Source organism: Odontesthes bonariensis, chromosome 12 (genome assembly GCF_027942865.1).
Source record: "Odontesthes bonariensis isolate fOdoBon6 chromosome 12, fOdoBon6.hap1, whole genome shotgun sequence".
Taxonomy (NCBI): Eukaryota; Metazoa; Chordata; class Actinopteri; order Atheriniformes; family Atherinopsidae; genus Odontesthes; species Odontesthes bonariensis.
The window spans coordinates 30338569-30364896 of record NC_134517.1 but is presented as its reverse complement, the minus strand read 5'-3'; the positions used below and the strand labels follow the sequence as shown (position 1 = coordinate 30364896).

The window sequence follows — 26328 nt, the reverse complement described above, 5'->3', positions numbered from 1 at the left end:
AAACCGATGCAGCACATCAGCGCTAACTGACCAGCACGGTGGTGGAAGGCTCATGATTTGGGCTCATTTTGCAGTCCCTCTGCAGTCATAGAGTTAAAGCTGGGCTGAAACTGGCTCATCAACAGGACGATGATCCCAAACACAGCAGCAGATCTACAGCAGAATGTCTGAAAAAGGAAAGAATCAAGGTGTTGCAACGGTCCGGTCAGAGTCCAGACCTCAGCCTGACTGAGATGCTGTGGTGGGACCTTCAGAGAGCTGCCCACAAACTAATTTCCTCAAACCTCAGTAAACTGAAGCCCCTTTGTAACGAACTATGGGCCAAAAATTCCTCCACAACGATTTAAGAGACTGATAACGTCATACCCAGAACACAGTTGCTTCAGGTTATTGCAGCTCTGTCTGTTTACCCGTGTCATTGCAATTTGAACCTTAAATTGTTCAGGTACCTTGGAGCCTCCCTTTTCTCTCAGCTTGGCTGTAGGGCAGATTCATCCAGTTGCTTGTATCATGGCTGGCCTGTGGTGGCACATGCTGTGCACAGCAACGCATCACATCACTGCAGCTGCTCTGTGCAAGTTGGGAGAATAATGACTGTTTTTGACTGTGTTCAAGGTCACACTTTTTGGATTGTTGTGTAGCTCATTTTTAAAAATAATCTATTTTCTGAATTCCTAAAAGGATTCAGTCCACCACAGGAGCACTTAACGATTTATTTCATGTTCATCCATGTCCGTCAGCCCTCTAATTAAACCTCCCAATATACACATACTTGTACGAAGGCTGGATTGGAGTAAAGATTTGACTGATTATCACTTCATAATGATTGCCTGAGGGGCCGGGGCCACTTCCAATGTAAGAGAGGGAGACGGAGGGAGAGTGGGAAGCATAGATCGCCGTTCGTGGCGAGCATGAAATACAGTTGACCCCTCACTGAGCCCCATCCCTCTTGGTTACCGTTGCTATGCTTGTCAAGCTGTCCAATGTGGCGCTACATGTTGAGCTCTCCGTGGTGATGGTTGAAGATTTGCTGGCTGAAAGTCTCTAAGATTTTTTACAACAGAACCTTGTCTTTTATTGACAAAAGAGGCAGCTTTCTTTTGATGAACCATATTTATGATATTTATCGCACATTTTTATGTACTGGAAGAGGAATCGTTCCTTTGTAGCATTTTGCATAGATTTAATCCCTTTTTTTCTTGCAAAAAGGTAGTTTTTCATTTGGTTTTCTTACCCAAACTAAGTAATCATACAGAGTGACATTGTACTTACCGTAATTTAGAAAACTACTTATGATAAGCAGCCTGTCATTATAGTTATCCAGTATTCAGCTTTACTGGCTGATTTTCTTATTTTAACCTTCCCTTTTCATCACATTTATTTTCTTTATTTCCTTATTTAGTAAACGCTACATGAGCCATAGGGCTGAGAAATCCTGTGGAGATTGTAACCTTCATGCTGTGACGCGTCAGTGCTAACCACCGTGCGCACCACATGACAAACTCAATTAGCCTCATAATTTTATAGTGAAATAGTGGAAATTAGTCAGTTCCTGGTCATTCCTGGGAGAGGAAAGTCCTTTACCAGTGTCTTATATGTTATGTTATTAAAATGTATATCATCCAGGATTCATCCGCTACCGTTTATATCGTAATGAAACTTTTAAGCCAACACTACAGAAGTTTGTGAACCCTAAAACTGACCCTTGTTGTGCACATTCCCAGGACTGGAACTGCACCACACCATTGTGCTTTACGGTTACTTGACGTTGACTTTATGGCCTTTTTAACATGATGAAAAATCATGTGTGTAGCTGTATGTATGTTCAGGGCTCACATGGAGATTTTAAACGTGACTTTTTATCGGATAGTTTAGGATCATAACTTCTGAAATGTCTTTCTTTGTTTCTCTGAAGAGTAAAAGATTGAATCCTGCTTCGGTGTTCTTTCAGGACCCTCTGTGGGTCCTCCCTTACTGTTTCTTTTCAGATTAAACTTTGAGTCGGGCTGCAGGTGCCGAGTCGGACATCAGAAAACGGCCGGATTTGCCTGCTGTGTAGATCAGCAGGAATTTGCAAAAAACAAACCAACAGTGTTTTGTTTTTCTGCCAAATATGTGACCACATGATGATCTGAGGGCCACAGCTTTGAATCTTCATATGGGATACTTTGCAGTTCTACCTGAGGTTATAAGGTTTTCTATGAATGTTAAATAACTGAGCTGTCAAAGTACACGGTTCAGCACGGTGCGTTCAAGATTGGTTCTATTTGTTGGTTTTTAAGTTCTTGGATAAATTACTGGCTCCTATCGATGTGATTTGGGCTTTGAACATACATAAACATACTGTTAGAATTTAAAGGAGTCTGTGACCTTTTTTCTGATTGAACTATCCCACAAAAGCCTACTTTTTCATTTTACTCTCATGTTGACCAACATACCGTGTTGCTCATGTTGCCTTTTTTTAGTCTGTGGCTGTGTTCGAAACCACATACTACATACTAGCATACTGCATACTCATCGATCAGACAGTATGCAGAGCGTTTACCCACAATGCATTTCGCTCCTGCCCGAGCCAAAATCAGCCTGAAGCTGATTTCTCTTAAGCTCTAAACTCTGTAAACTTTAGCAACATTTGAAACATTTTCAGGCAAGAAAGTAGTCGTTTAGATCCCCAACGTGTTGAAAATCTGACAAAATACCGGCTATTTACAATTTTGTTCCGACGAATTCGGCGCTACTAAAGCTAACCGTAGTGAGCAACGCACTTCCGGTTATTTTCACAAAATAAAATACCCGTTGCCTTTTATCATAGGGAAAGCCATTACCATACAATTGGTGCTTTTGTTTTGAAAACAGGAAGTGAACCTACCCTCGTAGCTAGCTTGAAACTGCCGTTTTGACAGGAAATGACGATCGGCGACGTCACGTTACGTTGCATCTTGGGTAGTTTGAGTATGAGTAGTAACCTCATGATGCATAAGCAACATTTTGGCGAATCTAGTATGCATCCAGGAACTTGTCGCTTACTCAAACTCGCATACTAACTAATAAAGTTAGTAGGACTAGTAGGAGTAGTAGGAAAAGTATGCGGTTTCGAACACAGCCTGTATTTGTCGTGTGATGTTGCGTTAAACACAACCACAGATGCACTTTTCTTCTCAATGTGACACCTCAGGTAAAAAAAAAGTTCTGCTTTTTATACCCCGTTTTGAAATAACACCCTGTTGTTGAACACCATAAATCTACTTATTTGTTGGTCAACTGATCCTTTTGTGATCAGTGTAATCCCGGCTTGCCCTGTGGTTTTATTGTGGTTAATATTGGCATTTATCTAATAATGTCTCACCAAATTTGGCAGTGAAATTCAACACTTAGTTGAGATGGTCCTTTATGTTTCAACTCATTTTTGTATCACATACCCAAGCTACGCCTGTCACAGTTATATTCAAGGTTATTGTTGATTTCATTGTCTCCGTGTGGATGTGGGAACGCCATCAAATGTCTTTACTGTTAAAGACAGCTTTGACTTGGGGACCAGGCCTGGAAACGTGCAAACAAGCTGGAGTTTAGCCAAGGAGCTCATATTGAGCGGAAGGCCCAGTCAGACCAGTTACACTCTGAGGCTGAATTCAGAACACAGCAGATGTTCAGTTCTGGTGCCAAATAAGTTGGTTACCAGTTATCAGACAGCCAGACTGGACTGCATTGGCCTGGGGAGTTGACTTGGCTTAGTTTAGCACCGCTTGGCTTATTACAAAACAGGCTGACGTGTCACAGTGGACTTGGAGCAACAGAGGAGGAGAACCTCTTCAAAACTGCAGAGCATACTCTCGCTATGACAGTCAATACTTTTAGTCTAACATGATGGTACAAATGGGCTGAATACAAAAGAAAAAGAGTATTTTTCACTATCTAGATAGAAGATGTTTCCATGATCACTAAAAATGAATTTCTCTGTGAACCAATGCACAAAATCACCGTTATTGTTCTGACTTGAAAAGGTAAGGTGCTGTCAAAACAATGTCAGTAGTAAGTACTTCTTAAAGGGATAGTTCGCCTCCTTTTTTTCAGAATAACATTTATTTTTCACTGAACCCATAGTCATATCGTATCAAGATATGAAATTTTGTCCATATCGTTCATCCCTAGCTAGCACCATGATAAGATGGCCTCTTTAATGAAATGGTGCTAGCTTGCTTATATTTGACACATCTGGTTTACTAGTTGGCTAGCTACTTTATGAATATATTTTACCATAGATCAAATATATCTACCTCATAATATCATCAAAATTGGCTAGACTTTACGTCAAATGTGTGGTTTCAGTGGTCTGTATCTGTGCTACCGACTCAAAAGAGTAGATTTAGGAGTTCAGAGTTCTAGAAATCATCTGTGCACGTGATGGAGGAATGCACGATGCTTGTAGGGCGTGTGGCCTCGATAGTCCTGCAGGTAGTACTGTGTTTGTGATTGAAGAATAGCATTGATACTCAACTGTATATGCGTCAAAACGGATTGTTTTAGGTAAGATTCTGCTGCAATTAAGTCCCCAACAGGAAGTGTTATTCATTTTTAAAGAGTCCCTGATTATCCTAAGAGTTTGAATAAATGCAGCTGGACTTCTAAAGTTGTTGGCGGGGAGTTTCTGCTCATAAATACTTAAGCTGATGCAACGTGATCGGACCGAAACGAGTGTGGATGCAGCTGTTGCCTCGCACTAAAACAAAGGAAGCAAGGAGCAAACACACCCACATCGTCTGCACTCATTTCATTCAAAGCCAAACCAGAAATGGTCGCCTGAGCGCTCCATCATCTCCCATTCTGCCTCCAGTTTACATGACAGGAGAATGTGGCCTGAGTAACGGCGGGATGTTTTCCGACCTCGTGTGAATTCATACCAGAGCTCTGAAGCCCGCCGTCTAATGAAACCGATGCAGAGGCCAAGATAGTGGGTGTGAGTGTTCGAGAGCTAATGGAAGAGGAGAGGGAGAGAGAGAGAGGTGTGTGAAATTGTGATAGATGGAGAAAGGGTGTTAAAGAGTGGAGTTAGAGTTCAGTAGAAGGAGAGGGGTGTGCGGTGTGAAGTGAGTCAGAGTTGAAGGAGAGTACATGTTAAGCAAAGATGAGTGTGTTGGAGTTCATCTGATGGGAACCATGTGTGCAGGAGGTGGTGTTGATGAGCCCCCAAATAAACATTATTCAAGCCAATTTGTTTCAGATAAGCAGTGTCTGGCAGTCATGAACCGCTTCATGTGATGCAGTCGGTGTGGCATGAAAGGCCACAGAGCTCTCCGACTCTGGAGACCAGGCGGAGAAACACTGCGTCGGGAGATAAGGAGACCGGGGAAGGCAGGCGCGAGTGCTGCAGGAGAATACAAACATTAACCGATGACAGAAAAATGCATTCACAGAAGGGTGGAGCACTATCTGTGAACCAGGGTTTGGATGGAGCGATTAAGGCGAGATTAGGAAAAACACAGCCAGACAGTGATGGATGAGGGCGAACAGATGGTGGGGTACGAGAGGGGGGGATGGAGCAGAAACGAGATGGGGGTGGGCCGTCTTCTACTTCAGGTGTGATCACAATGTGTGATAGAGTGAACAATAACTACCCATCTGAGGTCAGGTTGTTTATAGGGAGCCAAAATAATTCAAGCAGCATCAGTTGTACATTTATTTAGATTTGTTTTACCAAAGAAAAGTTCCAATGCAGCGGTGTCCAGAGCAAGAAAAAAAAAAAAAAAAGGTACATCTATCTGGAACAAAATGTGGTCATGAAGTAAAAGTCTTGTATTGGCCTCTGGCTGATATGCGATATAAGATTTCATTAGGTTATTAATACCAGCACATTCATCCGCAGATGCTATGCCATCTGCTTTATAAATACTTTTACACTCTTGTTTACCACCAGGAAATTCTGAAGGGGAGTGAGATGATTACTTGAGAGAGGAAAGAAGCAAAAAAATAGTTCTGAAAACTCATCTCTTTGGCCAGATATCGGGTAAAGATTTATGAAACGTTTACAGGAATATGTGGAAAGTCACTGTTGGGTGGGACCCTTAACAGCTCTGTGGACGTCTGAATTCTGACCCTTACTACATGCTGCTTCTTTAAAACCACCATCAGTGGTTATATTGTCCATTCTGTAAAGTTTTCCTCTTAAAAGTAACCTAAGTGTCCAAAACTGTCAAATTCAGCAGCTCAGAGTGGACGTCGACCTTCAGTCCTTAAACAGATAAGTGGGACGGTGCGGTTCAGCTCCACTCTCCTGTGCTTCCCTGTCCATCATTACTCCACTATGTGATGCTGCGGCGGCACAAAAAAGAGACTTTCATGATTTTATTCACAGCAACTTAGAAGCAAGAAGTCCAGAGGAGTTACTCCAGTGTGTGAATTAGTGACAGGCTTCATCAACTAAACTCTGGCTTTAGCTCTGGTTTTGACCTTTGAAAGGGGAGGACGAAGCACAATTAACTAATTATCTATTGTTGTTGCGGTTGTCTTCATCAACCGATTCTGAACATTTGGATCAAGTACTTTTCCTCTGAACTCTTGGCACACATTCTCCAACGAGTGCAGGCTGGAAGATATTTTACTGCAGTGTGTTGTCGACGGCGTTTTAATGATAATCCTGAATAGTGTATCACCGTAATGGACATTTGGGAGCTGTTACAGTAAACCCTTACATCACGACAATCGTTGATTTTAAAAAGCCTCCGTCTTTGCCTCGGTGATGTCAGGCCGTCATCGGTTCCTTCGGCCCACCTGTGGGTGATGGTGGCAGACGGGAGGGAGTTGGAGGTCGTGTGGCGCAGAGGAGGGGCTCTGCTCCACCGGCAGTCGGGCCAATCTGTCAAGATCCGGCAGACGGCCAGGGCATGTCGCTATCTGCTTCGCCTGCCTGCCTGCCTGCAGTGTATTTTTAGAGAGATTTAGAGGTTCCTGTCTGTGATGATAATACTGCTGCAGCTCCTGCGTGAAGCCAAACACTCTCCCTTTGAATGGAGTTGTAGATAAGAAGGGACAGCGGGCAGCCTTAGGAATTCAAGTAGCGCACGCCCTATCTGATAGGAAATGAAGACGGATTTAAAGGGCTGCGCTGCTGACTTCAACGGTCAAAATATGGCGTTAATGTATGTGCGCTGATCTGGGTGTAAAGACGAGCCACGAAAAAACGAGTTTGCGTAAAGAATGGCTTTGGAAAGGCTCAGTACTTTTAACAGTGACTACTGAGTTCTTCTCAAATTGATTGATTGATTTTATTTTTTATTTTTTTATTATTATTATTATTATTATTATTATTATTATTTATTTAGTCATTTATTATTATTATTAGTTAGTAGTAGTATTTCTTATTAGAATTGGTATTATTGTTGTTGTTAATATACAATCATTGTAAATATTAATAATTTTTTGAGCTACTTGACTAATTTGAATTTCCCCCATTGGGGGATGAATAAAGTATTATTTTATTCTATTCTATTCTACTCCATCCTTCTCTGGGTTTCTCTGGGTTTCATCAGTGCAAACGTTAGCTTGTATTAAGACGATATGATTGAATCTTTAGATATTGACACACTTTCAGATGACATTCCGCTCAGTGAGGTCGTCTCCTCATAATAACACGATGCACTTTGCTCCTGTTTTACTTTGATTTACATCTTCACCCTATGCTTCAGTTGGACTGCCTTAAAGGTGGGGTCTGAGATCTTGGAAAAACGGTTCCTGCAAGCTATATTTTTGAAAATACACAACCTTGCCTCTCCCTTCAGCCCACCCCTCGAAACCACGCCTTCAAAACACATGAACGAGTCACGAGTCTGTGAATGCGCAGGGGGAAGGGGGGCTGACGGTTGATTGGCATGTCAGAATCCAATAGAAGTAACTCTGATCATTACTTCTATTGGTCAGACATTTCCTCTTGCTACACCCTCTACAATGGACTAAAAGATTGTGTTTTTTGTTTGTTTTTTTTCCCAAACATTCTATTTTAGTGGGTGCAATGGGGTCGTGGGGAGGTTTTCAGACAATATGATCAAAAATACTCCAGAAAACATCTCATACCCCACCTTTAAATAAACCTTTCACCTTAAATAAATCCCATTAGCAGATGTGTGACTGAATGAATCTCTCGACAGGTAACTCTCAGCTCGGGGCCTCCATTGTGGACGCTTTGGACACCCTGTACATCATGGGTCTGCACGACGAGTTCAAGGATGGCCAGGAGTGGATCGACCAGAACCTGGACTTCGGTGTGGTGTGTACCAACCTTCTTTGTTAAGCAAAATGTGTGAAAAAGCTTTAGTAAGAGCACAGACACACACATGGACTTGTGTTTTGATATATGTTTGTCAGTAGAGTGTCGCTGATGCAACTAAATGAGTTTTTCCCATTAGTGAAGCCATTAAATCGATGTGAGGGAAAATTAAGTGTAAGAGCTGCATTTTCTTTAACCATTACATTACATAATATGTCATAATATCGTCCATCCTCACTGATGGGGCCTAATTTAGAATTTCCATTGAAATGTATCCTTATTTATAATCTTTATACAGCTCTGCAGCCGTCTTTATCCCCTTTTATCTCAAAAGCATCACTCATAAACTCCTCTTTACAAAGATACTGAATGCACAATGAAGCCTATAAGACAATTTTTTTTAAAAACACATTTTACATACAGTAGTTATAAAGTTATGAAGACACATTAAACTTGGATTATTCTCACTCATTTTGTCACCTGCTTCCGCTGCTTGGTGTGTCTATTCAACACGTTTTAACAGGGTTTCTGCTTGTTTGTTATTTTCACACGACCTCACCCGATCTGCTCCGAAAAGACCTCTGATTGGCCAGAGTCTGTTGTCACGGACAACGGCTTCTGCGGCTGGTTTCAGAGCACTTGAATCCCAGTTATGCTTAAAGATGTTCATGGAATAAAAACGCCTCTCCCAGTTTTAACACGGGGAGATGTTCTAACTGCGTTCTTTGAGTTCAGCAGATCTGTTACATCTTATCTCGGCTTGATTCTGTTTGTATTTATGCCCGTCGTCCATCATCTAACTTTTTGTCCGTTTTCATTTCCTTTTTTCCTCAGCCGTCTCTTTTCCGTCACCCTTGTCCATCAGCCCTGCAGCGCTCACCTAATTTATTTCCTGTTTCAATCCTTCTCCCGATACCAGCTTTCTTTTCCTCCTTTTCACCTGTCAATCACCCATTTTTTTTTTTTTTACTGTGCTCCCTGCATCCTCTTACAGCTCCCTCCTCCATCGCCTCCACTTTTATTTGCATTTTTTCTTCCCTTTTTGTCATTCCTCTCTTCTTCATAGCGTCTTTGAGGATCTAGACTTTGTCATCGGTCTCTGGTCTTTCATTACTTTTATGTCACAATCAAATGTTTCGCCATCCATCATCTGCTGTCTTTCTCTTTGTTTTATAATCTGTCCAATCTCCTCATCAGTTTTCCCTCCATCTTCTCTCCTTCTCCATAACAGCCTCCCTGTCCTTTGTATTTAGTTTACGCCCTCTCATATCCCACCACGATCTGTCTTTCTTCATCCCTCCATCATCCTCCAACCTATTTTCTTTTTCATTACTCTTTCTCTGATGTTATTTTGCGATCTGTTTTTCTCTCTCATTTATTCAGACCTAACCAGGCTTTCTGCTGTTCATCTATTCACCTTTTGTTTCCTCAAAGTGTCCTCCCTCCTTCAGTCCCATCTGTTCTGATCAGTTTACCCAAAAGGTCCCTTCAGATCTTTCCATCCGCCTTTTCTCGGCTCTCCCTCTAGTTTTCCCGTCACTTACTTTTCTGCCATCACTGACGTCTGACTTCCAAGCTTGTTAGTCTCCTTACCGAGGCAACTGTTGGGCAGCTAACAGTCTGACACTTGCAGGGCTAATTAACCTCAGGATCACTGTGGAAAAAGGAATGAAAGGACAAAATGGAGATGGAGAACCGGAGGGAGCAGAGGATGAGGGAGAAATTGGGTCTGGAGAACAGAAGCAACAGCAAAAAAGGAAAAGAAGGCGACGCATCGGCGATACAGGGGAAAAAGAAAAGAGACAGAAGGGCTAGTGAAGATAAATTGGGGTTTTGTTGGATTGGCCGTACAGTAGATGGAGGGAGAAAGAACGAACACGTCTAAGTCTTCCAGAAGAAAAAGACCATTTCAGACAAAGTCTTCTTTTATTGACCAATAGTTTTTAATTGTTTTTTTACTCTTTTGTTTGCAGTTGTGGAACTCTTTTCAGATGTGTATAAATGCCAATAAATAGTGAAGATTGCTGTATGTTAATATGACAACAGACTCAGGGAAAGAAAGTAGTTGTTGCTTCTACTTTGAAACCAGGATTTTAGCTTTTGTCTGTTCAGTTCAGTTTGTTCTGTGGTAATCCTGAGCCCAAAGAGCTCCTGACTGTAATCCCCGAGCCAACTCAAAATAATCAGAAATATCAATATGGATTTATGGACATTTATCTGCAATGACACCGGAAATGAGAAGTTTCTTTGAATCTAAAACATGTGAATCGTGTTCAGATTTGATTTGTGAGTCTTTGATTCATGAGTAAGGGATTTTTAAGGTCAAAGGGGCTCGCTGTGAAGCAATCTGTGGACAAAAATCCATCCAAAGTGGCTGGTAAATCCAACCACATCAGGTTTTGGCTTAATGTTTCTTATGAACTGGAGAAAGTGCTTGCATTAGATGGAGTAGGACAGATTATCTTTTCTCTGTTTGATTTAGTTTTGCTCATTTTTGGGGGAGGAGGGATAAACAAGCTAAAGCAGAGCAAGGGGGTTCGGTTATTGGTCTAAAAGATCTTGGACTCGCATCATTTCTTTAACAGGAAAAGCGTCTGTTCTGGTTTAGTGATTTCCAAAATATTACCTGCAGATGCAGCCAACACAATAACATCTCTTACCTCCAACAAATTGTACGAGATCTGTACCTTATGAAAAAGGTGGATTATGAAGCGTAAAACAAATGTGACTACAATGAGAGCTCTGAGGAGCTTACAGGACAGAGGGAGGAGAAGAGGAAAAGAGATGAGACTCGAAGCTCTTGTTAACAAGCTGGAGAAGGAGGGAGGTGTGTCCCCGTTTCTTCGTTAATAGCTCGGTTTATAGACGGAGGATTCAAAGCTTTGCTTTCAGCCGCTGGAATATGTCTGAAAGGTTAGGCCAGTTTAGGATGAATCTTAGCAGTTTGGATCTGGCATCGCTCTCACTTTTTTTCACAAAAAAGTCAATTTCGCAGTTCACAGGGGACAATCTTTTTCAAGCCTGCTGTGGTCTGGCAGCATAATTTGCACCTAAAATGTTATTAAGCCCGGTCCTTGTGAATATCAAAGAGTTGTTCGACTCACAGGGCGAAGCCGTACCCACACTCTCTAGTTGGAGCTCTGAGGGCGGAATGAGGCCATAGTCTGGATTTCTATTTGGGAGATTAAAGACATCAGTCTTAGTCAAGTTTAATCACTTGTCTGTGCGTGCATGAGAGGAACTTCCCGAGTGTTCCACCGAACTTAACTGCTGCTGCGTGTGTGCCGGGCCTGTTGGAGTAGGTTTAATCTTTATCGGCCTATTTCACTTTGATCAATTCATACATTTTGAATGGGACTGACTTTGAATGAGACTGGAATTGGGATTGGTTCAGGAAAAACACTCCAGTCATGTGAAATATAAAGTACAAACTCTTTAAGCCTGAAGGTTTTATGAGTCAGGACGCAGTGTGTGAAAAACAAAGTCCACTCTGACTGCTACCAGAGGAATTAAGAGGGTAAAGACCAGCCTGGTGCTGCTAATTAAAAGCACTAGATTATTGATCGTCGGCCAGCGTGAGCATCTTTTATTAAAGAAGAAGTCTTGGCAGTTTGCTGGTCAGCAGCATTCAGGCGTGTAATAACTCAGTGCCAAGGTGGAAGACATCAGCAATGATCTGAAGCCTGAGTGTGATTCTCGCTCATCGCAGATGAAAGGTGGCATACGTGAAAGGATTGTGGGGAGATGTTTGTAGCTCCAAACTGTAATTTTACATCGCACCGTGAGACGGGTTCAAAGGCCGCTGCCGTCATGGTCGTGTGATCTTAGATAATCAGAAATTTACTGCACTTATCCCACAGTGCCTGCTGCTGAGACGAATGTCTCCTAATCAGCGAGTAGAAGGGTGAGAAAGATGATTCACGAGTGGGAAAACATTTTTGACAGCTGTCAATCTTCCCGTAAGTGGACGTCCGTGCAAGTTCACCCCAAGGTCAGACCGTGCAATACTCAGAGAAACTGCAGAGCCCAACGGCTACATCTCAGACTCTGCAGGCCTCAGTTAGCACGTTAAATGTTAAAGTTCATGACAGCACAATTAGAAAAAGTCTAAACAAGTATCGTTTGTTTGGAAGGGGTGTTCTAAAAAAGAACATGGCTGCACAGCTTAGGTTTGCAAAGCTGCATCTGAACAAACCACAAGACTTCTGGAACAATGTCTTTTGGACAGACCAGAGCAAAGTGGAGATGTTTGCTCATAATGCACAGCAAACCAAACACAGCATGTCAGCACAAACACCTCACACCAGCTGCCAAGCACGGTGGTGGAGGGCTGATGATCTGGGCTGGTTCTGCAGCCACAGGACCTGGGCACCTCGCAGTCATTGAGTCCACCATGAACTCCTCTGGATACCAAAGTGTTCTAGAGTCAGATGTGAGGCCGTCTGTCCGACAGCTGAAGCTGGGCTGAAACTGGCTCATCAACAGGACAAAGATCCCAAACACAGCAGCAGATCTACAGCAGAATGTGTGAAAAAGAGAAGAATCAAGGTGTTCTGATGGTCCAGTCAGAGTCCAGAGCTCAGCCTGACTGAGATGCTGTGGTGGGACCTTCAGAGAGCTGTGCATGAACCAATGCTGCAAACCTCAAGTTTCCACAGTTTGAGAAATTAATGTTCCTGTTTATTTGAGTTTGTTTTCCAATGAAGCTTGAATTTTTTGGACTTACTAACCTAAAAAACATGTTTCAGTTCATATCTGAATGCAAGCTCTTTTACACGTTTGTTTTTAAATATTCATTGCATAAAAACAGTTTAGTGGTTCTCATATGCTTTCACATATTTATGCACATTTTCTCTAACACCCTGCCAACACGTCCTCTGCATCCAGCCACCCACCTGCTCCCACTAATCCTCCAGCTTCAGCTCTGCCACTAATGAATGATTAAATAGCTGCCATGTCAGGTTGAACCGAGCGGTGAGTCATCGCCGGACTCTACGGTGTCCCGGTTGGGCCCCCGCACTGCAGCTCGCCTTTGCATGATGGATGTGTCGGCAGGAGATCTGCGTCCACCGCCAGGCCTCAAAGTTAATGGACTCTGTTAACTATCGCATTAATAACCCTTGTAAAAGAGAGATTTTGATCGGCCGCACAGATAGAAAGACAAATTAATTCTAGCTGTCGAGTGCGCTCCCGTCCAGTTTGATTAACCTGTTTCATGTATGCACAGGCTGGAGCTCTTTATTCAGAAATGCTGGTGAAAACATCTGCGCTGCTGCGTTGTGACGCATGATGCTCTGGTGTTTTCAGTTTTTTGGTTGTTTTTTTTTGTTCTTGTAGGCACAGAGCATGGCCTGATGAGCTTCCTCTCCCAGCCAGTCCCCCCTCCACTCATAGCCTTTCAACTCAGGCGATAGACTGTGAGTTTGCTCGAGTTTGTTGCAGAATTTAGCTTATTTTTTGATGAGATACCTGGATGACGTGTTTCCACTTGTCTTCACACATAATGGATAGAAGAAAGATATGATGATAGACCTTTAAAGGAGAAGTTCTTTTTTCTGCCATAAAATACGTTCATCTACTCACCGATAAGTTTGGTGAAAGTCGGCGTCCTTCGGGAGATATTTAGATCACTGGAGATCGGCGTATATCCATATAACGGGATGGAACAGGGCAGAGACAATACAGCCTCTAAATAAGGCATTATCTGTCTTTATTTCACCAATACTTTAAGACCAATGAACAAATGAACGCGTACTTTTGCACTTTTAGCTCAGAGCTGCCGTGTTGTTGTTATTGGGGGCTATCAGGGGGCTTTCTACACACGCTACACATGTCTACAGGGATGACTTCATGGACAAGCGCCGCTGCAGCACAGCTCATTCACTCAAGTAAGGACGTCCATCGTACTCAAAGTCGTTGTCCATGTCGTCAAAATCTGATAAATATCCTGCCATGTTGCACAAAACTAGCAGTAGCAAACTCCGTGTGAAGTTAGCCGACCGTCACAGAGCACGGAGCCGACTTTCACCAAACTGTTTTCGGTGAGTAGATGAACGTATTTTATGCCAGAAAATAAGGTCCAGGTTTAAAAAAACAAAAAAAACTTTAAGTTTGAATAAGTGGTGGGCACACCCAAGACTTTAGAATTACAAATTAAGCTAACGTTCAGTGCACACTGCTAATTTAATGTTTTGTTTCTAAGGAGTCAAATCTTTCTTTTTATGTTTTAAATTGTTCTTTGGCAGTATTTCTCCAGGCTCTAGCTTTTTTTCTTCATCCCACTGAACACTGAGCCATGAATCATTCAAACCAAGAAAAGGCCCCTCACTCAGGGGATGAACCAGTGTTGTGTCGACACAGCAGAGAACCTATCAAAGAAGCCATTTTAAATTGGATCTTTAGGCACTTTGTTACTGGAAGCCTGTCACAAAGATGCATCATTTCACATTTGTTTGGTTGCATCTATGAAAACTGAACAAATAAAACAGTTTGACAGGCATAAAATACCAATTTTGCAGCAACGAGGTGATTCCCAAACAACTATTAGCAGAAAACTTGGCATATCTCAGCATGGTGTGCCTCATCAGAAATGGTCTCCATGGAAGGGTAGCTGTCAGGAAGCTATTCTTAAGGAAGAGAAACAGGGAGAGAAGGCTGAGCTATGCCAGATGATTTAAGTCTGTGCATATCTTAAGCTTGGTTTTACGCAGTCTTTATAGACCGCCTGTGTGCTTTCACTGGGAGGACTTGTCATATGAAACACAGTAGATGGTGTTAAACTGAGCCGATGCAAATCTTTCAAACCAGTGCTGCAGGCTACATGCATTTCCTCAGATATTCCTTATTTTCACCACCACTAGATCTTCATTTTCTTTGAATTAATTTCTCTGTTTCTAAGATGTCGGAACAGTTTCCTTTTTTAATCTCAGAAGAAAATCTAGTTTGTTAGAAATAACACTTGGGAAGCTGCACTTTTATGAAAATAACTTCAGTCTTGTTACTTTTACTGAACATAAACTGCTTCGGTTAACTGGAAACACTAACAGAAACTTTACTTTTGCAAAATTTCTGATGTTCACATGGTACAAAGTCCAAATCTGAGGTCCAAACCCTTTTTCCTCTCTGTATAGTTATGTAAAGCTCGTCTCTCCTGCTTTTCTGACGAAGATGGGACGCTTCTGATTGATGAGCGTCTTCCTGCTGAAGACATGCGAACAGCTTACACTAATTAAATCAGCAGTGATTAAGCTTTAAGTGCACAAAGGAGAGTCAACGGCCGCATTGTCTCTACATTAAACTTTCCTCCTGACCCTGTCACCTGTACAGCAGTGACGGGTTCCAGCTAAATAAACCCTGATTATGTGCAGCAGGAAGCCTGTAAGACGGCTTATGAGAGGGGCTGACAGGTATCTGCTGGATGTTGGTGCAGAATGAACAAAAGGTTGAATGCAGAAAGTGGGAGAAGTGAAGGCGGCCTTTATGAGCTACCTTGTAATAAAAGAACAGAGAATGAAATGGCTCTGCAGTCCTGTTTTGTAGCCTCATAACAAAGTGATTTATTAAATCAAAGCTTATTTTTCTATGCTGCTCTCATGTGTCATTGCTGTAGTCCCCCCCGCCCAAACTTCCCCCGTCTGTGTTCACCTCGGGCATTTTTAAATCAGGGATGCTTTATTGCATCTCCACCTGTAAATGACAACGGAGACTCACAGCCAGACTGGGAGTTAGTTAGAAGGGCTCTACCTAATAAACCGGGCTTTTATGAGACAACACCACAAATACAGCATCCCCCTCATTATTAGCACCCTGTGGTGTTTTTTAAATCCCTAATTGCCCCGTGATGTGCTGCACACGTGCCCTTTAAAAAGCAAAATGTCTTGTTTTTTACTTTGGTTTGTTTATTTGGGATCGGACAAGTTGAATGTAGCCATCCAGTGTCACCGTGTCCGTCAGCTCTCTTTGTCCGTAATAGGTTGTGGCTTATTATCGGACAGGTTATTGTAAGCTAAGTTCAAATTGCAAACCTTAAAGAGGAAAAAGAGCAACTGCACACGTAGGATGTGAAACCATTTTAACTGAAGGTCAACTGTGGGCGTCGCTACTCTTTCACAGCGAGGGAAAGCCAGAAAGAAAAGGGAGAAGTTTCTGCAGAATCAAAGCCAAGCTGTCCCTTTTGTTTCAGGAGATGCCTTTGCCGAACCTGAGGCCAGAACCAAACCCGCTTCAAACGGCTCACAGATCCTCAGATGGAGGGCTCGCGTTCAAAGGAAGCGCACGAAGCGCGCTGCCACACCACCAGACATAATACTGGAGATAAGAAAAGTATTCTGGTGGGAACATGTAGCTGTGCGAGGCAGCGGGCCTCAGCAGCAATATCTGGAATGCTAAGAGGCAGAGAGAGGCGGTCGAATGAATTACAGCAAGGCTAGATGAAGGTAGCTGTTGGCCCTTCATCCCCCCCTGAGCACATTTACTTTAAACTGATGTAATTCAGGCTGTACTCTGTACTTTGAGCTCTTTCTTTCGAGAGATGTCATATTAGAGTTTGAACAACAGCAGTCGGTTGAATGTATTGGGATTCAGGGTGTTCCTGCTGAGTAATCTGTTCGTATCGTCCCCGATCAGAGAAGAATGTGCAGATCTCACATGGATATCTCAATGGTTGGAAAGCAGCAGGGCTGGCAGTAAGCTGCTCATTCGGTGTGCGTGAAGTAAGGAAAAAAAAGTCTATTTTTGTTTCAGTTAATCCTCATTTAAAACTGTTCTTTGCCAGAAGGAAAGTTCTGGAAAACGCTGCGTAGCTATTTTGGCTTAACTGTAAAGTTCTTTAACTATCTGGTGCTTTAAAGACACTTTAAGGCTTGTAAACTGTTAACGATGACCATCGTGTTCGGTTCCACTGACCTGACGGTGACTTAAGGATTGACTCACAGATTGCATCTCTGAAATAAAAGCCTGGTTCACTCAAAACTTCCTTCAATTAAACAGTAGTAAAACAGAGGTTCTCCTCATTGGCACAAAATCCACTCTATCAAAAACCATCAGCTTCCCACTCCTTATTGACAGCTCCTCCGTCTTGCCCTCCCCCCAGGTTAAAGGAGCATTCCGGCCATTTTACAAACATATCCCATCTGTTGGAGACCCAGGGAAGTTGGCCAAAGGGAAAAACGCGAGAAATGTTCATGCCCGCTGCGCAAAGTTGTCCAATTGCGCTGATTTCCATGAAAGCGGGCTCTATCGGGCAAGCGTTTAACCTTTTCTAAGGCTCTTAACGTGTATCAAAATACTTTTGACCGAATTGGCCTCTCTCAGCTTCCGTGTTCCACAGGCGTGCGCACAAATCGATCGCCGAAGTCATACACTATAGTATTCCAAAATTGTCTTTTTGTCCACCAAAAACGACCCTCGGGAACCGAACTAAACATTGCCATGTTTGTTATTGTTTCCTATCGAACAGCTGACTCGTTTCAACACCCATTTTCGCCGTGATGTCATGACGTGTCACATGACTGCTGGAAGGAGCGCACCTTCGCCCATTATTCAGCTGCGGGAGATAAGAACCCTCGGGATTTTATTGTTTGCAATTGCGAGATGGATAGTTCGTCAGATTCTGATGTTGGAATGGAAGAGTTTGACGAGTTTGATGGTCGGGGTTAGCCTCAGAAAAGGTTAAACGCTTGCCCGAAAGAGCCCGCTTTCATGGAAATCAGCGCAATTGGACAACTTTGCGCAGCGGGCATGAACATTTCTCGCGGTTTTCCCTTTGGCCAACTTCCCTGGGTCTCCAACAGATGGGATATGTTTGTAAAATGGCCGGAATTCTTCTTTAAGAGTCTGGGTGTCATTCTCGACAGCACACTATCCTTTCAATCCCATATCAATAACATTACCCCACACTGCCGCCATCCTTGTCCACAGCCTCGTCACATCCCGCCTGGACTATTGCAACTCTCTCCTCTTTGGCCTCCCTCAAAAATCACTCCACAAACTTCAACTGGTCCAGAATTCAGCTGCCCGCATTATAACAAAAACCCCCTCTATCCACCACATCACCCCTATCCTTCAACAGCTCCACTGGCTCCCGGTTCAGTTTCGCATTCAGTACAAAGTTCTCCTGGTAACATACAAGGCTCTTCACAATCTGTCAGACCTCCTCCATGTTCCCACCCCCTCCCGCTCTCTCAGATCCTCCTCTGCCGTACACCTGTCTGTCCCCTCCGCCCGTCTCACCACCATGGGGAGCAGAGCATTTAGCCGCTCTGCCGCTCTGCCCCTCGCCTCTGGAACTCTCTGCCACCCCTACTTAGAAACACTGACTCACTCCCCCATTTCAAATCACAACTGAAAAACCCATCTGTTCAAAATTGCTTATTCTGTTTGATATCAACTTCCTTGTCCCAGCCTTTGTTTGTAACAATCCATATTCTGTCTATTTGTGATATTGTTTTGTTTTTTGTTTTTTACTACTTGTGATATTGATGTGTTTTTATCTACTTTATGTACGGTGACCTTGAGTGTCCAGAAAGGCGCCTTCTAAATTAAATTTATTATTATTGTTATTATTATTACTATTAAAGATCGTTTCACTTTGATAGTTGTTGTTTTTTCACAAAGACCAAAGGCACACTAAAGAGAAGAGAAGGATCGGCTATAACTAATGGGGCTACAATAACTTTTGGACTTAATTTATTGTCTTTACGTTTGATTAAAGAACAACACGTCTCAGCCTTCCAGGTCACACTAATCTTTATAGTTTAGAAAGAAAGCAGCTTGACTTCTTTTCTGACTAACATCATCCGTCAGTCCAGTTAAGAGATTAAAACCATCTCAAATACTGCCCCTCATCTATCGGTTTAATTAGGAGAAAACAAGCAAATCTTTGAAGACCTTTGATTTTCATTGGTTATTTCCATATTGGAAATTACACCTACGTCCATCCTGAGTTAAAGTCACCTCCTTGTGTTTTCAGTTCTTTATCGGCTCCGTTGCCTGTTCTTTCATTACATAAAAGGCATAAAGCTTCTCAAAAACAGGCATTTTTACCGGGCTGTCTTCTTCTTCTTTGCTACCCTCTGATTGGTGCCCTTCTTGTTCCTTATCTGCTGTTCTCCTCTTAAGAAGGACCCTTTGTGCTGATAGATATAAATGGTTAGTTCAAAGCTAATAAAACGCACATTTAATTTAAAAAAGCTATAAGTATCTTACCTGAACAACGTTTTTGATGATGCAGTAAATAGATTTCTCATATCTTTATAAGAACTTTAGAGGTTTCTGTGGAGTAATCCCCTGATGGTCATCATTGGTATTGCACCTTAAGGCATTTTCTTATTGGCTGAATGCTTCACACAAGGTGGGTGTGGTTGGATATCTTATGATTGAGTTATTCCAAAATGACAGAAATAATAAGTTCAAATATGTCCAATTGTGTGTGTGTGACGGTGAAAAGAAAAATTCACAAGAAGCTCATCAGGACGGTGTTTGAATAATTCACTTATCTCCGGTGTGTTTGTGCTCTCTTTGTTTTTCCAGAACGCCGAGGTGTCTGTGTTTGAAGTCAACATCCGCTTCATTGGAGGACTTCTGGCTGCGTACTACCTCTCTGGACAGGAAGTAAGTTTACAGTTTTCACACGTGTCTGAGGTCTGTTGAACTCGAGCTATCGCAGGAAATGGGTTTAAGTGAAGAAGAGAAAGAAAAGGTTACTGAGTGGTTGGGTTTTGCTGTTTTACCTGCACTGACGTGATAAGGACGACTGGACGGAGAACTTCCAGGCTCTCATCTCGTCCTTTCTTTCCCGTATAAGATAAACCTCTTTTGTTCTTCTCCCCTCCCTCCTTTCATCTGTTTTCTCCTTTGCTCACATGATGGCCAGAAGGCCGACTTTGTTTCTTGGTAAAACTAAAATCTAACCGTCTGTATTCCCCCCCTTTACCTTTTTTATTACCATGTCTCTCTTTGTCTTTTCCATCCACTCCAGCTTTCATGTTCAGCAAAGGCTCCGTAATGTTTGGAAGTACGATCAAATATGTGCACAGAACAACCTCTACAAATACTGTAATCTCTGTTATCATTTCATTTAGGCCTTTTGGGGCCCAGCAGCAACTTATTCGCCAGTTTCCACTTTCTCTCATCCAGCTCCTAAGACTGTTTATCTTTATTTAAATAATACCAAGCTGTGTTAGAATGCTGTAAACATCTGACGTATGGAGGAGAGGAACAGCTTATGAATACAGCAGCTTGCTGTAGGTGTAATACCCCTTTAAATGAATGCTGCTACCATTCAGAAGCTCATTTGAACTTGAATTAAGTTTGTTTCGCTCACATAAACTGACTCGGGGGGGCTTTTACATTTGGCCTCCCTATAGTTTGCAGCTAATTCTTCACATACTGAGGAGGAATAAATTCATTTGTTGTTTGAAAATCAAACCCAAAGATGATTTAAAAGCACATTATGTTGCATGTTTATCTTCCAAAGTGATGTAACAAAAAAGAGAACGTATTAGTCTGTGTTGTTTGTCTACCTAATGGCCTGAAAAGAGAAGCTTTCCACCTTCTCCCACTAATAACGCCTCGATCCCTGGAAACGCCCGGCACACTTTGCTCCGTGTGAGAGACGCAGATGTTGTGGGTTGTGTTTCCTAAACCCATAAATGCAGATTTTGCTAATTCGTTCTGAATCACAGCAGAAACTTAAGTGCCTCTTTCTCTGCATTTTCTCCCTCCCGTTTCCTTCGCTCGACTCCACCTCCTCCACCCAAATCAAAGTCGGTCATTCATCAGTCAGAACAGGAGCTGTGGGCGGAGGGAGTGTGGAGGGGGGGGGGGGCATGGGAGGGCTCGGAGGCGAGGCAACGGCGGAGGAATCTGTGCGATGGGACAGTGAGGATCAGTGGGAAGTGTTTGGAGGTGATTGTTACAGCGTGGAGGATGAGGATGATGAATGGCTGAGAGCTGAAAACAGCAAGTGAGACTCATTGTTCAGTCTCACTGGAAACGTCTTTGAGCAAGGCACTTCATCCTCCTAACGGCTCCAGATAACCAGCGGCTGAACAGACGGCTCGCTCTGGGTTTTTCTCTGAGGAAAGATGTGTTTACCTGCAGTAAAAAGGAGCACTGTCCACCCCCACAATGCCACAAACTGTACAGAAGCAGGAGGAGAAAGGTTGGATGTAGTGTTTATACCACTTAGATGTTCGGGTTACTTTGGGGAGGAATTGTTTGGGAGGTTAAGAAAATAGAAACATGCTGAGAGATCTAATAAAGATGAGAAAGAAAGGCCAATGCAGTCGGCTTTACTGAATATATTCAGGACTTCTTGTGTGTTCCTGAGCCTAAACTATTCATTTTTACATTCGGCCTCTGGAGAACTTCCAAAGTAGTGGCTCTAAAATGGCTCTGTAAGTCTTCTTAAAGTCACTTCCTGTCGCCTGCTGCTCTACAAAAAGTTTAGCTGTTAGTATCACCGTCCCGGAGGGAGTCATCCCAAAGGGATCAATAAAGTCTCAGTCTCAGTCATTCTTTGTGTCTTTGCTTTGGACAAGCTTTTAGAACCAAGGTAATCTGAATGTGCGCACACACACACACCGCCTCAGTCAGCTGGAAGAGCAGTGACATAACCTCAGACCCCAAAACCAAAACCTCACCGCTCCAGCAGACAAACAGCAACCAAAGCATGATTATATTCTTTTATGGCCTCCTGTAGATGTGGAGGGTTTAAGCTGCTGCTCTTCCTCTGCAGACTGAGGCCATGAATGCTCTGATGGAAGGTAAACAGGAAGAGGAGCTGGGCGGTCATCCGATTGGTTGCATTTGGCTCAGACGGGTCAGGTTATTGAGAGGAGGATCATATACTGGGCCTTTAAGATGCTGACCGATGCTGAACTCCAAACCGCAGTGAGAGGAAGTGTAATTCCTTCACCAAACAGCCACTTCAACATGATTAAAATGTAGTTTAGAGGCTCCCACACTGAAGGAAAGCAGATGCTATCTGTGCTCTGACTTGGCTTATGATGAACAAAACGAGTTGTTATTTGATTTCATGTTTCTCTGCAATTAGTGATAATTAGAGAGCAGTTTGTCCCCCTCCTCTGTTTTTCCACGACGGCGAGTCTCAGTTCTCTCAGAAAAAGCTCCTGTTCTCAGGTTGTCTGCTCAGTCTGAGCTTGAATATATCTCTTCTTATCTGGTGAGTCAAAGTGGAACAAGTGCAGTGATAGCCAGCCTGGTTGTGGTAGTTAGCAGCTCGGAGGTTTCCACCTCCTGTTGTTGTTCTCTGACCATCTCTTACTCACATAACTAGCTTGTTATATCAGTCCCCTGCTGCAGAGACCTGTATCCTCAGTAGTAGCAACCTGCCTGCCTCAGCATCCTTGGTGATGCCCTCCCCGGGAGAGCGTAGCTATTCGCCCAAGTTGGACGCTGCCAGAGCGCATGCTGGAAAATCATCATGAAACTTTTAGGCATTTGATTGTGCCTTTAAACCAAACCAAAGCACCAAATCCAAACAGCTGCTGCAGATGGAGTGAGACTTCACTTCGCGCCGGTCTCTGATATTACAGCGAAGCTCGCAGGCACAGGGTGAACCTGAGAGTTAGACAACAGGACAAACACACCCTGCATCTTGAGATGGTTGGTTGACTTGCAACAAATGGCTGAACTGAATTTGGCTAGGTGTTTGAGAGGCTTTCTGGCTCATTTAGAGCTTTGAAGATGTTCCAGGAGTCACCCACACAGGCTACTCCCTCCTCCGTCAGCCACCATCTGCAGAGTTCCCCTTCGGCTTGGCTGCTAATATCTTTGTGGGTCTGCTCAACGACAACATGTGGGAAGAGATTCACGGGCTCCTGTTGGTTGTGCTCACATTTTGAAAGCAAGCCAAACTGATGTGGATGAGGCGCTTTACATCAGCTTTACTCCATGTGGAAAAAGGCTGAGCACACACTCATAAGAGAAGACTTGAGAAGGACAGGGACAGAAGACAAAAAGAAACAATCGAGGCTAAACGGAGAGCTGGAGCTTAGCGCTGTGGAGGAGGTGGTGTAGGGTTGAAGCAGGGGAGCAGTGATGGATTGTGTTTACTCCTCTGTCTGCCTCCAGCTTTATTCTCTTAGTCCACCCTTCTTTTGTTTCAGGCTCTTTCTCTAATGCCCTCACCAGTTTCTCCTCTCTGTTTACACTTTGCTCTCCTCTTCATCCATTTGCTATTTCTTCTGTTTCTGCTTCTTGCAGCTCTTTCCACCTCTCCACAGTCCTCTTTTTGTCTTAGTGGAACTTTAAACTCACTCTGCTCTGTGCTGTCGACTTTCCTTTATCTTTCTCCTCCTCCCTTTTTCCTTCCATTGCATCTGCTCTCTTGCTACATATCATCTCCTCTCTTCATCTCGGAGGTTTGTTTTTCCTCCCCCCTCCTCTTCCTCAGGTTTCCTGGGTTTGAACTCTGCATATTGTAGGTTTTTATGATGGTTGGCTAGTTATGGAGACGTTTGAATTCTGCTTTATAGTCGGGCCTTTCTGAAAAACTGTTAAACTCCCAGTCACAGGTAATTCTTCAGATGTTTTGGATGCGTTTACAGGGTTATGATTGGAGGAATGGTTGATGCTTTGTGAGTCTTTGCCCCTGACTTTGCTGCATTACTCTGGGAGTAGACATCAGCTTAAGATTAGCTCAGTCCTCCAGTGTGTGCAGTTACTGATGAATCTGCAAACTCATCCACCTCATTTGCACTCTGCTTTTGGGGGTGTTTTTAACCTTTGTTTTTGATATATAGACATATTATAGCTTTGCCAGACTTAGTGTACCAGCATTTGCTTTATATTCAGCGTACAAGATGCTAACACGCATACTGGTGCAGTTACGCCCCAGTGAAGTCTTTTTGTCATCCTGTGTTCCTGTGGGCAGCGCCTCTGATGTTGCACCCAATTCAGTTAATGGACATAAATTGAAAAAAACGATCTTTAGCTTCTTACTACTTCTTAAATGCTGTCTTTTCGATGGGTTCTGCAAACGAGGGACTGAGTTTAGGCTTCTGATTGAAACCCTCAGCTCAGTGCAAAGCAGCCGCTCTTTGGTTGGTAGCTCATTGCTTGTTCTCGGGGAAAGACGCTGGGAACAACGGTCGCCACCTTAGACGACAGCGCGACTGGTTCGGGATGCACCTGACGGCTGGAGATGAAGCTCAAAGTGCCAGAAACGCCCACGCTGAGTTTACAGTCGGCTTTGAAAGGAGTAAACCCACCAGCTTCTGCTTTTGGTGACACTTCCTGTGACGTTCTGTTTCTAGTTTGATCTGCCGCGCTGTGGGTAGAGAGCATTGAATAATGGAAGAGCTGTTGGAACTAATAGGAACTAAGCAGATATATTTTGCTATTTATCAGACTGTATATTTGAATTTTTGCCCCCTGTGAGCACAAGTCTCCAAGAGGAAAGGTAACATGTCTACTGAAAGTCTAAGGCTGGGAGGATATCTTTTAGATTCATCCACCGCACATCGTCCCTCTCAGTTGTGCCGTATTTCATCTGTTGTGGCTCCTGAGTGTAGTCCTGTCACAGGGTTATCTCTGCCCACATAAAACCCACCTTTCAGAGATTTTCTAACCTTTACAGTGTAATCTGTCTCTCACGGATCCTCCAGTTTATGGATGTGGAATCCTGAGCTCCTGGAGAGCAGCTTTACGTTTGGATTCTCTTGATGGCTTTTGTGGACGTCGATGCAGCAGCGGCTGCTGTTGGAGGCACATTCCCCAACAATTATTCTCTACAATAGATGTTTTTAATTGCTCTTTTGAGTGTGGCTGGATTAAGTTCTTATCTGTGAACAAGATTGATATTTTTAAAAAAAGAAAAGAAAATACAGATGAAAGTAAGAATCTTAATGAAAACTGTGTAAATGTGTTTTAAGGAGAAGATCATGACAATGATCCCCAGTGTTGTGTTCTTCTCCTGGCTTGGTAATTACTCATTAAAAGCTCATTTGCATGCATGCATCTTTTTTTTTTAAATTTTTTATCACTTCTCCCACTAATTTGTTTCACTCTTTTTTTTTTTTTTTTTACTCCCTTCCTTTCTTTTATAGCTGAAGAGAAGCAGCATCGTTAAACAGCCGTGGTAGACTGTAAGCTATAGGGAGGCATTCACACTATATCTGCAGCAGTAACACATACAGCATCAGAATCAGAATCTGTAGCTTCCTCTTTGCCGTCCTGTTGGCAGGAGAAAGCGGGTCGTTGCAAACAGAAGGGGGGGGGGGGTTTGGCTTCCAATTATTTAAAAAATCCAACAAGGAAAAGAAAGGTGAAGAGAAACGGGGACATGAGGTAGATGTGATGGAAAATATGGGCCGAGGAAATAGTTGCAGATGCCGAGACGGAGATCAAGAGCTGAGGAGAAAACAGGAGTGTGGCGAGGATGATTTGAGCGAGAAACAGCAGTGAGAGGCGACAAGGTCAGCGGAGCAACCCGAGCCCTGTAATGTAGGATAATGAGAGGAAAGAGCCGAAACTCTGCAGGCGTAAACGCCACAGCACGGCCACCCTGTGGATGAACAGATGGAGGCAGAGAGGGGAAGGAGAGAAGGAGAAGGACGGTGAGTGAACACCAGATGAAGCCTGGGACAGAAATAATGATGAGGGCAGGAACTCCAGAGAGAAAGACGGGGCGTTTCATGAAAGTGGTGCGGAACAGGGAGAGGCGTCAAAGGCCTCAAAGTTGGAAAGGGAAGGAGAGACCTTCGGGAAAAGCTCGTTTTGGGGATGCAGTGTCACACGAAGGAAAAAGGAAGAGTTGGATTGGAGGAATAGAGAGGAAGCGTTGGTGTGAAAGCAGGACGGATGATACAGCGAAGGGTGGAGCTGGAGAAGAAGTGGTGGAAAGATAAAGACATATTCTCCGATAAATAGTAGCAGATGTTTCTTGCACTTCATTGTCTCTGCTTCCATCTTTGGAAGCCTCTCTGTTCAGACTGTTTTCCTCTCACGCCTTTCGTCACAGTCCGCACCGTTCACTCTCCTCACATCTTGTGGAACACCTCAAACCCGACAGGACGGCATCACGTTGTACATCTGACTGTTGGATC

The 26328-nt window shown here is 43.3% G+C and overlaps 1 protein-coding gene across 2 annotated transcripts in view; it reads left to right on the top strand.

Annotated features, from left to right (window-relative positions):
- Positions 1-26328, top strand: part of man1a2 (mannosidase, alpha, class 1A, member 2) — a 117358-nt gene that overhangs the window by 46860 nt on the left and 44170 nt on the right. For both annotated transcript variants that reach the window (XM_075480084.1, XM_075480085.1), the window contains exons 5-6: positions 8139-8257; positions 19787-19867. In XM_075480084.1, the coding sequence (XP_075336199.1) occupies positions 8139-8257; positions 19787-19867 (200 nt within the window). The remainder of the gene's footprint in view (positions 1-8138; positions 8258-19786; positions 19868-26328) is intronic.